The sequence below is a fragment of the Rissa tridactyla genome, chromosome 9, assembly GCF_028500815.1.
Source record: "Rissa tridactyla isolate bRisTri1 chromosome 9, bRisTri1.patW.cur.20221130, whole genome shotgun sequence".
In the NCBI taxonomy this organism is placed as follows: domain Eukaryota; kingdom Metazoa; phylum Chordata; class Aves; order Charadriiformes; family Laridae; genus Rissa; species Rissa tridactyla.
In genome coordinates, this window is record NC_071474.1 from 19686105 (window position 1) to 19697632 (window position 11528).

General features: G+C 39.1%; 1 protein-coding gene across 6 annotated transcripts in view; it reads left to right on the forward strand.

The window, feature by feature from the left end:
• Positions 1–11528, forward strand: part of TLN2 (talin 2) — a 192677-nt gene that overhangs the window by 173399 nt on the left and 7750 nt on the right. For all 6 annotated transcript variants that reach the window (XM_054213457.1, XM_054213456.1, XM_054213460.1 and 3 more), the window contains 4 exons: positions 4175–4300; positions 6918–6980; positions 7075–7257; positions 10644–10769. In XM_054213457.1, coding sequence (XP_054069432.1) covers positions 4175–4300; positions 6918–6980; positions 7075–7257; positions 10644–10769 — 498 coding nt within the window. The remainder of the gene's footprint in view (positions 1–4174; positions 4301–6917; positions 6981–7074; positions 7258–10643; positions 10770–11528) is intronic.

The following is an 11528-nucleotide window of genomic DNA, read 5'->3' on the forward strand; positions in this document are numbered from 1 at the left end:
GGCTGTAAAATAACAACCCCCCAAAGTCAGTAATTTTTTTGAAAAAAAAAAATTTTGTCTTATAAAAACTACAAACTTTCCTAATACTGGAAAAAGAACGCTTTTAAAGAAAAAGGTGCAGTAGATGAGGTAGAACAGCAGAGAGCATTGCTGTACCTACCCTATTCTGTTGGTATGCTCTTCATGCTTCTGTGCAGGCTTGTGCCTTCAAACACAAGTGTCTTTAGTAGTCAAAAAGAGTTCCCTGCTGTTAGCTTTCAGCAGTTTGTCCTTTTTTTTCCCCAAGATGAATCAAACCTGGATGCCTTTTTCTGCAGGACTCTGTGTGATATGTTTGATATATTAGGTTGTTATTTAATCCAACTATATATCAAACATATTCCTACAGTGTCCTGCCCTGTCTCCGGGGGTTTTAACATAGTAGAAGGCAATATGAAGGAGTACATTCACTCACAAGCAGGTTTAGACGACTTCCTGCAGACTCCTATTCTAATCTGATTTAAAATATATACATGAAGGGCTCCTTTATCAGTAGAGTTGTTCTTGGAGGGACTTTTAAGTTGTGGAGGGCCCTTTATGACAGTGAGCAGCAGCTGTGCCAGGAACTGACTTTCACTGAAATGGTTATTGTGTTTTCCATGGCTCAGTGCAGTAACTTACCCATATTGGTTTTCTCTTTATGAAATAGAAGATGAGAGCTGCTTCAAAATAAAATGGTTTGTCTATTGTAATTTTTTTTCCTACTGTTTAGCCATGAGACTGGGGGCTCACTTGTTCTCCTATTAACCCTGACTTTATTTATGCTACCCCTAATAACGGAGATGCCATAGAGAACTGGTTAAAATGCAGTACAAAACCACCTCAAATTATATTTTTTCTTTAATGGCACAATCAACATTTTCAGGATATTTTATGCTACAGATGTTGTGGCTAGCCTGATAATTTTGGTTTGTCTGTTCTGGGGACTTCATTTTCCAATCCATTTATACCCATACATAGTCAATAACAGCTTATTAGTGGAGTAAATAACAGTTTATTAGTGGCTTGTGGAAAAAGAGATGCTGGTCTTTATGGGAGCTGCTTGAAGAAGGAGAAGCTAATCGCTTGTCTCATGTCTGGTTTTCTAAAGAAACCCAAGTAACCCTCTCAAGTAACTAAAATCTTACAAGGTGAAATTTTTTGCCATGTATCACATCATTGCTCCTAACTTTGTTCATGAAGGCTGTGAACTGACACGTGTTGTGAGGGCACTGTTGACGAGTGTGAGATTAAGACACACTCTTTAATAATGGGAATGGGTAGACGAATTAATTCTCTTGTAGGGCGCTTTGCTGTGTTCAGTCTTGGACTGCTGCAAGTCCTTATTGCTAAGGAATGCTCTTTGGAGAGCACAGGCAGGTAGACATACCCACAGCACTGACTGAGCATTGACGAGTAAACAGCCCTCAGGTGTCATATCTGAGGATGCTGAAGGGAAAACTGCGGGGAAGGACTAGGAAACAAGTATTTATTAGAAAAGACGAAAACTCCACAAAAGCTCCACAGTTCGAGTGCTGTGTGAGGCTACTTCCAAAAATAAATTCTCCACAGAAGGGATCAACTGTCAGTATAAAACTTTCTTCTTTTTTTCCAGAAAGAAAAGAATTTGTGAGGTGGCAGGAAATGTAGGATTTGGAAGTTTAAGAAACTCACGGTGGGGTTTCTTCTCCCCACCACCCAGATTTCAGTATAATTGGAAAGAAATTCATTTAGTACATGGAGGGGGGGCGTGGAATAAAAATCTGTTATCTGATGAGATACTAAGGTTTAGCTATATGTTTTCCTGCTGAGCTATACCTGCTGCTCCACAGGTTAATCCATTGTACAACAGCATTCTCAGTAATGCAACGTTTGATTTCTCTGCATTCCCTTTGAAAGTAGTCAATTTTTCCTTAGCACTTAGGTGCCGTATTTAGTCCACTCACTATGCTGAAGTGAGTTCAAACAACTACTTCAGCCTCTTCTTGGTGGCCGTTTTTTGCAAATTGAATACCATCTGGGCATATACACAGCTGCGCAATAGATCAGAGTATGGCCGTGGGCATTTTATTAAACTTTACGAAAGAATGACACCTCCTTTGTAACAAATAAGCAGATACTGAAATGCTCGCTCGCTTAGGTTGAATTCCTGACAACACTGACATATAAAGAATAATACACATATTTTGTTATGTTGGAAATGAAAATTTTAAAACTCTCAATAACAGAGAGCCTTGGACGAAAGTAAAAGTGTAGTAACAGTCTCTTAAAAGTAAAAGTGCAATAACAGCCTGTTAAATTGACTGTCATCCAGTGGTACTTCTGTTGCTATTTCAGTGTAAGTCCTTAGTCGACTTAAATCAAAGTCAACAATGCATCTATTTTAATAATGAAAAGGAATCTGGTCGTGACTATACTGAATTCCATTTAGTCACTTTGGTTTTGTGATGTTGTGACTGAAATAATAGTTTTATAAACAAGACAATACCTGTTGCATAAATTCAGGACCAATGCAATTACCACTTAGATATAATAGTGATAATGATGTTACATTGCAAGCATTGCCAAAAATTCATGTGAAACATGACTTGATCACTTTACAAAGCAATTTCTTATACTCTTATTAAAAAGACATATGCTTTAGTTGATGGGTTTAGACTAATACCAAGGCAAGGCAAGACAAGTACTTTTCCTTGAATTAGGTGGCTTTTCCTAACGGTTAAGAAAAACTTCAAAGTGCTAAAAAAATTTCACCTACACATCAGTTTTTATTTTCAGATCACTTAGTTTTTCCGGTGTCTGTGGATGCTGCGGTTTCATCTCCTGGACTTTGTTTGGTTATGTGGCAGTTATGTGAAGTGTTGTAGGACTGAGCACTGCTTTGTGTGCCATTTTGTAATGATTTGTAATAACTCATCTTTTATTTTATAATTGACTACTACTTCATCAGATTGCAGTAACAGGAGAACTAAACCTGACTTAAATTTAAATGGGTGAGTTTAGAATTGCAAAAGAAGTGTCCAGTTTTCTAACTCAAAGCCCATTTAGCTGGTGTTCCTAAAGTTAGTTATTTGACACAAGAATTGCTATGGTTGTATAAGTTGGAAGAAACTTGTATTTCAAAAGCCTCATCTCTCACAAGATGATCTCTTCTGGTATCATACCACTAGCTCTACTAGTCATACTGCATTAGATTCTGGTAGGCTTGTGATTTGGTCACAAACAAAATACATTCAGTTGGATTATTTTGTATAAAAACCAATCAGAATACATGGTCCAGGCCCAGTTCTGTTAAAAATAGCAATAACCTTTTATCTCTATCTATTTTGTTAACTGTTCAGAAACTTGTAATCATGTTTAAATGGATAAATGTCTTCAGTGTTTGTTTAAATGATTAGAAAGTCAGGGAAGTTGTTGTTTATGGAACAGCAGATTTGCATTTTAAATAGCAATAAACTTCCTTAAGAACAGCTGATCTCTCTGTTTGCACATGCTTGTTGAAAGACACGTTTGTATGACTGAAAAGTTCCAAAGAGACCTTTGGAACTTCCTATCTCCAAGATGACTGGGCTGGACTGCTTTCCAGTGCTGCTCTCTGTGAAATGACAGCTCTTACCAAAAGCTGCTCGATCTTTGCTCTAGCTTGATACCTACATTACATTCCTTAGTACAGGTGAATGAGACAATATACATTTATCACTGTTCTTTTTTAATGCTTTGAGTCTTTTAAGTATTTAGAAAACACACTACCTAGTTCAGCAATCCTGGAAGCCAGTATTATAGCACTACAAAAAGAATCTTGATATGGAAAAACAAGAATTTCTTTTCAGACCTGCACTTTTTTTGAATGTAGTTTTGAGTAGCCCTAGTGGAGGTAACATGTTAGGAAGCTGAAGGCAATTCTTTAAGTATCTTGCGTGATACTCAATTCCATGTGTGAGCAGCCATAAGGGCAATTTAATACTTAAATTCACTTATGTTGACTCCCAGCTTTAGTCCACATGAAACTCCTTTGCAGAAAATGATGCTGTAGGTCTTACTGAATTTACTGATGTGTTCCAAACTCTTCTTGTCTCACTTTATATATGTCCTCAATCTTGAAAATACAACTGCTTTCAGGTGAATAATGTGTGACATTGTTCTTTCTTGGTTATAGCAAGCAGATGAGACTCTGGATTTTGAAGAACAGATCCTGGAGGCAGCTAAATCCATTGCAGCTGCTACCAGTGCCCTTGTGAAGTCAGCTTCAGCAGCCCAGAGAGAACTGGTGGCACAGGGAAAGGTGGGTAAACAGGACAAGTAGCAACGGTAGAGGGAAAGCATCAAAATTGAATCTAGTCTCTTAACTGTTCTCTGTTATAACAGCAGGAAAGGAGCTTGGGAATGACTATTGAAAATGTAAATATCTTCATTGCTCATCACACTACCTGTCCCAGGCCTGATTCTATTTTAAAAAACCCTACAATTATGTTTATTTAAACATCAGAAGTGTAATCAAGTATGCATAAAACAAGATATTATTAATACCCATTGAAATCTGTCTGTGGAGACGGTCCAAAAAATGAGAATTTTGACTTACCTGCATCACTTAGATTATTGTGCAGTCTGCTTTTATGTGATAAGACCTGTTCTTATTTAGTTTCATTGTGACATACAGCTTGCTTTACTTTCCTCACCACTATGACCACTGTAAAGTTATACAGAATAATAGAGAATGTGTTTCTATCCATGTACCAGCCCTGAAATCTCCCTCAGGTAGTTTTGTCTTTTTTTGCTCCCACAGATACATTTCTATTTGTGTCTTTCAGATTGAGGTTAACAGCACTTGCATCCTAGTCCATCCAAGTTCAGATAATTGCTAAAACCACTTTAATCAGTCTGTTGGAGGAAAGCTGTAGCTTGCTGTTCTAACAGAAGCACACCTGTCAAACATGGTGCCATATTAGCAGGTCTGTTCAGCCTGCTTTACTGAATTTAGGTGTTTTGCTTTATCCATCACTCTTACATAGTAACTTGATGAAAGATCAGGAATTTTTGCCGCAAATGGCTTTTACTGATAGTTTCTTGCCTGCTTGGAGGATCTGCAAATAATATTGTGGTCTTTAAGGGAAAGAATGAATCCCAATCAAAATTGAATGAAACATCAGACTTCAGAATTGTTTGTGGTACATCCTCTCATTATGATACTTCTCAAAAATAAATAAAACCATTAAAATACTTCTGAAATAATGAAGCCCTAATGCATTTTCCTTCTTTCTTTACTAACTGCTAGTACTTAGGTAATTGCCACTATGGGGTATCCTCTGACTGCTGTGGTAGCCTGTATCTCCAGGTCAGCTAGAAGTACAGAAAGCTGGCTTCTAAAATGACTGACCAAATTCTTCCCCTTAGTGAATGGCTCCAGCCTGCCTGCTGGGAAGATTTTATTACTGATACTGGGGGAAATGTTTTGCTTTTGTAAGAAACCTTCTGAGGCGTGTGGTGTGGACTCCTCCCAGAAAAGCACAGCTGGCATGTAGGCGGGAAGGACAAGTTGGATCTGCCCCACATCCGTCCCTTCGGTATGAACAGTAAATGGTGCTGACTGTTGGCTTAGATTCCACACTGACCTTTTTATTTGGTATGGAGGCAGTGGGAAATTCTTACCCAGCCGCATGGATATGTGCAAACCAAGCACTTTTTTGTCCCAAATAAATTTCCGATGTTACTGAATAAAGGCTGTGAAAGTATCTTACAGGGCAACCTGGTGCAATATTGTAGTTGAAGAGTTTGCTAAAGAAATTCTAAGTGAAACTGCTTTCCCCTGTGGAATTGTTATAAAGTAACTAATTTGATGTTAGGCAAGTGTTTCTATTTCTGCAGTATCGATGAAGTCTGGGAAGTTGGATCTGATCCGTCTTCTTCCACACCACCCCGCTATTCACTCACTCAAACATGCGCACACGGACAATATTCAGACACCACTAACTGGACATCTGCATCTGTGGTCTACTTAAGAAACATTTTCTGGGGATGATTAGGCAAGAAAACCTTGAAACATGAAGAATTGAGGGACCTAGTGTAATCTTTTGTGTAACTGATTTCTCAGCTATGAGACAACACCTCTTCTGTTTATGTTGATGGTACACATCAGGATTCGGTTCCAATCCCTGGGATCCTCATTATTCAGGAATACCCTGTTTCCATTTCTTCTAAAATACAGCAAGTTTCTGGACTGTGTTTACATTTCACATCTTCCAGCTTCGCTCCCAAAAACTCCCATAGCCAGGCAGTTGGGGGTGGAGGGCAGGCAACCAACTGCAGAATTTTGTTTCATTACTTTCATCTGACATAGGAAGAAAACTGTCTCCTGGTTGTTGCCAGTACCGTTGACGCCATGAACGCTTCAGTGGATGAGCCATGCAGAAAAACAGGCTGCTTTTCTCAAATGCCGTTATTAGGCACGAAGGCAGTTAGGGGTCTTCCCTGTGGAGCTTTCTGTTTTGAAACCTTCCCATAGTGCCAGAATCAGAAGAGATTCAGGAATGATGTAAATCCAAATGTGTTGTGGAGACAGAAATAAGTTATTTTAAAGGCCAGGATATTAGGAACTACTGCTCCAACTATTGCTTAGGCCAAAGTCTCAGCTGCAACAATCATTACTCTGGGACTTCTACACATGTTCCAAGGATGGGGCAATTCAAGCAGCATAGCAAGCTGGACACCAGATGAGCAGGCAGATGTGTATTGGAAGCACACTTACTCTGACAACTAACTTCCATTTGGATTTTCTGCTCCTGTATGTGCTGGGCACAGTCACAGGTGTTTCCTTTTTTCACGGGTTACTGTTTGCCTAAATCTGAGACAAAGCAATTGTATTTTCTGTTTCATTGTAAGCCACCTCTGAACTGTTTTTTCAGGTTGGAGCAATTCCCGCAAATGCAGCTGATGATGGACAGTGGTCTCAGGGACTTATTTCTGCTGTGAGTAACTACTTCTCTTAAGGAAAACTAGCACCTTCTCTGAAGAAACAATGCCCTGTGAAAATATATAGTGACCTTTTTTACTGTCTCCTAGGCCCGAATGGTGGCAGCTGCGACCAGCAATCTCTGTGAAGCAGCTAATGCCTCAGTACAAGGCCACGCTAGTGAGGAGAAGCTCATCTCATCTGCCAAACAAGTGGCAGCTTCTACTGCACAGTTGCTTGTGGCTTGCAAAGTGAAGGCTGATCATGACTCTGAAGCCATGAGAAGGCTGCAGGTACTTAGGTTCTTAATTACTGAAAACCTATAGTAGTAATATGTAAATGCTGTCTTAGCACTGCATGAACAAACCACAAATTTTAGGAATTTTCAGAATTCTGTTCAATTATTGTGGGATGCTGAGGCACTTTCATTCATCAAAGTTGAAGTGATTGTGCATTTGTCATTATTCAGCAGTAGCTGCAGCTCACTTCACTACTTGTTTAATTCTTCATTTTTAAAAGATGTTGAGACATGCCAATGTTGACTGGCCTGTGCCAAGCCCTGGTTTAGATGCAGTATTGATAGATTCATATTCATGGTAAGCCACAGGAATACATGAGTTGAGAATGTTTACTATGTGCATTTTTATAGCCACTGAGCATAGTTGATTTCTCTGCAATTATTCTGTATTCAGTTAGACTCCCAATGAACCTGCAAACAGATAAGCACACTTAACTTGCTTGGGCTTGAGTATCCTCCTGACCTCTGCAAGATTATCCATGTGTTCAACAAAGACCTTGCCTAAGTGCCAGCCTGGGTTGTGGTCAGTTTTCCTTTGTTTCTAGAAGTCAAGAGACAGCAATTGTAGATAGAACATTTCTAAAATGGAGAATCGTTGTCAGACAAAATCAAGAAGAGAAGCTGATGCAACATCTCAACTCTCAAGTCTGATTTAATTTTTTTACATGAAACTGGTTCCCTTTTACGTTACACAGCCGTTTCATGTTCGGCTTCTCTGAACTATTACTGAATTAACACTGTGTTATGATGGGTAAAATCTAATGACTCCAGAAGTTTTGTTTAAGGATGTTCATTTTAGAAATGGCTAGAGCCTTCTCTGAGATCCTGTCCTGCAGGCTCAGCCTGGAATGTAAGAAATATTTCAGCTCCTTTTTTCATACCATCCACATGGAGTATCTTTGGTGGTAGTGAAATTTCCCCTTTTTCTCTTACTTGCACAGATGCTACTAATGCACGTGTTCATGTGTGGATAGGTAGGATCAAGCAGAGCAGAAATACATATGACTAAGTATCTGTCTGAGCAAGAGGAATTGATGTAATCACTTTCTTCAAATAGAAAAATGGGTTAAATATTTAGGAGGAAAAAATAAACGTATGAGTGTGTGAAAAATCTGTTTCTATATCAAAGAGTAGCATGTTAGTGCTGTCTCTAGGGATGAGATGGTTTTAGTGCTTTATAGTGGACTCGTATAGATTGACTTTGTCAAGGGTCTGTGGGGGAGGTATCAGTAACTGGAAGATAGTTCTGACTGTAACGCAAATTGCACTTTAATATCCAGTTGCCAAGATGGGTCTGAGGGAATTTTAAATGCAGAACAAACAATAGGCACAGGAACAAAATCATGTACTAGAGACTGTTTTCTCAGCTCTGCCAGGAAATTTGGGGTACTCAGTCACTGTAGGCAAATATTATTAAATAGACATTGAATATGAAAAGTTGGAAGGGAATGTGAAAAGGAAATGAGCTGAAGTACAGACTGAAATTGAACTTTGCCACTTTACCAAGCTTTATATCCATCACAGAATGAATAATGAAGGGGAAAAATGGTTTGCGTTTGGAAATAATGTCCTTTATCATAGCAAAAGCAGTGAGTTGATGTCTACCAAATATTTTTACTGGTGGATTTAACAAAACTACTGAGGCTTTTCAGCTGGCTGTGCCCCCAGCACGAATGGTTTCACATAGCTTTAAACAATAGGTGGTGTTCAGGAGTTTGAGTGTATTAGTTTTCTCTTTCCTACCCCACAAACCACTGCAAGCTTTGAGAGAAGACATTTGAACTGCATTTCCCATGAATGCTAACTTGGAATGCACTGTTACAGAGTCTGTTCCAACACTTAATGAAACAAATGGAAATGTTTCCGTTTCTCTCTGGATAAGGTCCAGACAGAGCAGAGCAAATTTCAAATAATTTGTCCTTGGGTCATTTCAGGTGGGAAGAAAGTTAAGTTGAAAGGGAGATGAAGCTGGAAATACTAGAATAGGACTTGTGGGCAGGTAGGGGGTCAGGTTCAGAGCTGGTCCATGTGGCTTCCCCTCCTAGTGCCAGTGTGTCCAGGCTGTCTTGGCCAGTGGCCTGTGTGGGAATGAGTGTTCTCAGCACATATGACACCTGGAGACATTGGGACAGAGAACTCCGCTCTTGTTCTCTCTCACTGCCTGTCACAACACTGCAAGTACCTACCCTTTTTCTGTGCATTGTGAAAGCATTAATATTGTTTGTTGGGGGTGTTGATTGACTTGCTGTTAGATGCTAGAGTTTAGGGTTTAACACGAGACCAGCCTCACTGGATCAGACCAGAAGTCCATTAAGCCCAATTTATATCCCAATTCCAGCAGTGGCCACTAGGAAATGCTTAGAGAAGCAAGTAAGAACAGGGTAAGCATGCATGATACTATTCTATACTATGTTCTTAAATAGAATACTCTGCTAGTGGTATATGAAAGATCTTATTTACAGCTCCGTGCGCAGAACCCATTAAACCATGGACCATTCTTCCCCCAGCTCCAGCTTTCCACTACTTTCACCAGCTCTTAGTATGCTGGAGCAAATTCAGTGGCAGATCTTACGATGCTGAGCCCTATACTACTGTCACCTGTCTGCACAAGGTATTTCCTAGCCAATGGTCTTCAAGACCTCAGTGCTTCAAAAAGGTGCCAGCTCCATCTTTAACTTTAGTAGAAGAGAAGTTTGCATTTTGTTTGTGACAAGGACTCTTCTTCCACTCGTCTCCATGGGGATTACGTTAGGAGATTCCAAGGCCACTCCTCTGGTATCCTCCTCTGTATCTATTAAACCAGTGCCTGTGGACGTGGTCATTACTGAGCATGCAGTGTGGAATCTCTACTGCCAATATGTATTATAGTATAGCAAAGATAGCTTTGTCAATAATGTTTGACTGTTTATCTTTAGAAATTTGACAATTTTTAAGGAAATAAAAGTTTAAATATGAGATAATCATGGCTGTATAAGTGGGCTAACTTGCCCTGATGGAAGTCCATTCATTTTAAAACTTCATTGCTTTAAAATGTTTCTTTATATGTTAGCTTTCATTTTCTGTTCTTCCTCAAAAAAACCCAATCTGATCAGTGTTGTGCATAACATAACTTGTGATTTCATCCAGTATTTTATTTCAAACTGTGGGGAAAAAAGTCTTGTTTATGACTTTCCCAACTTCCAGGTGCTTAAATAAAGGATTTGTGTTCCTTTCTGTACCATTGATTTTGAAAGATTAATTTGCTTTTTACTGGGAAAAACAAAACAAAACACACCTTTCCCGTGTAGTCAAGCAAAGATGTTTTAGTTCTGATGCTCAGATGGATCCATGTTAGTTATGCGTTTTTGTTATTTCTGAATTTCTCTTGTCTTTTTCTCAAAGGCTGCGGGAAATGCTGTCAAGCGAGCATCAGACAATCTTGTCAGGGCGGCCCAAAAAGCAGCATTTGGGAAAGCAGAGGATGACGACGTTGTGGTGAAAACAAAGTTTGTGGGTGGCATTGCTCAGGTTGGTAGAATCACCCGAGAAGTAAAGCAGAGGAGAAACTATCTCAGAAATGTAGCATAGTGTTACAATGTCCGTCTGCTGCATTACAGGCTGGACAAATCTATGATAATTTACTTGATGCCTCACTGTTGGGTAACCACTGGCATTAACAGCAAAGTGATATGCTGTACAATGTCTACACTTCTTCATTGAGCATTTACCGTAATAGCAGTTACCGTTGTCCAATATCTTTTATTTTTGTTCTGATGAAGTTAATAGTTCTTTTCTTTAAATACTCCCAAATCTTAAAGGAACACTAGTTCTGTATGTATATAATCAAAGAAATAGAGTCAGAGATAAGAACTGACAACACTTCATTACTCTGACCATAATAATAAGGAGAAATAATAACAATACTTAAAAACAGATTCCGAGGCTTTTTGTACCAGCTTCTGGATTCACTGTTACGAATGAGGAACACCACGTACTGTGGTCACTACTTAAAAGATATTGAAATTTATCATTTATGCATGTCTGTAGTACTGTCATTTTTTCCTTTAGCATTTTGAGATGCAGGAAAATACCGTGGATACTTGCAGTAAGGAGCATTCAATTTTACTGTCATTCAAACATCACGTTAAGGCATTGTGCTTACTCTATGTGTGCTAATCCCTCACCCTGATGAATGTTGGGGGAGCACAGCACTATAAAATCCATCGTGGATGCATGGTAAAACTATGCTGGTAATACTCTTTGTCTTTTTTTTTAAGTCCTCTTTGA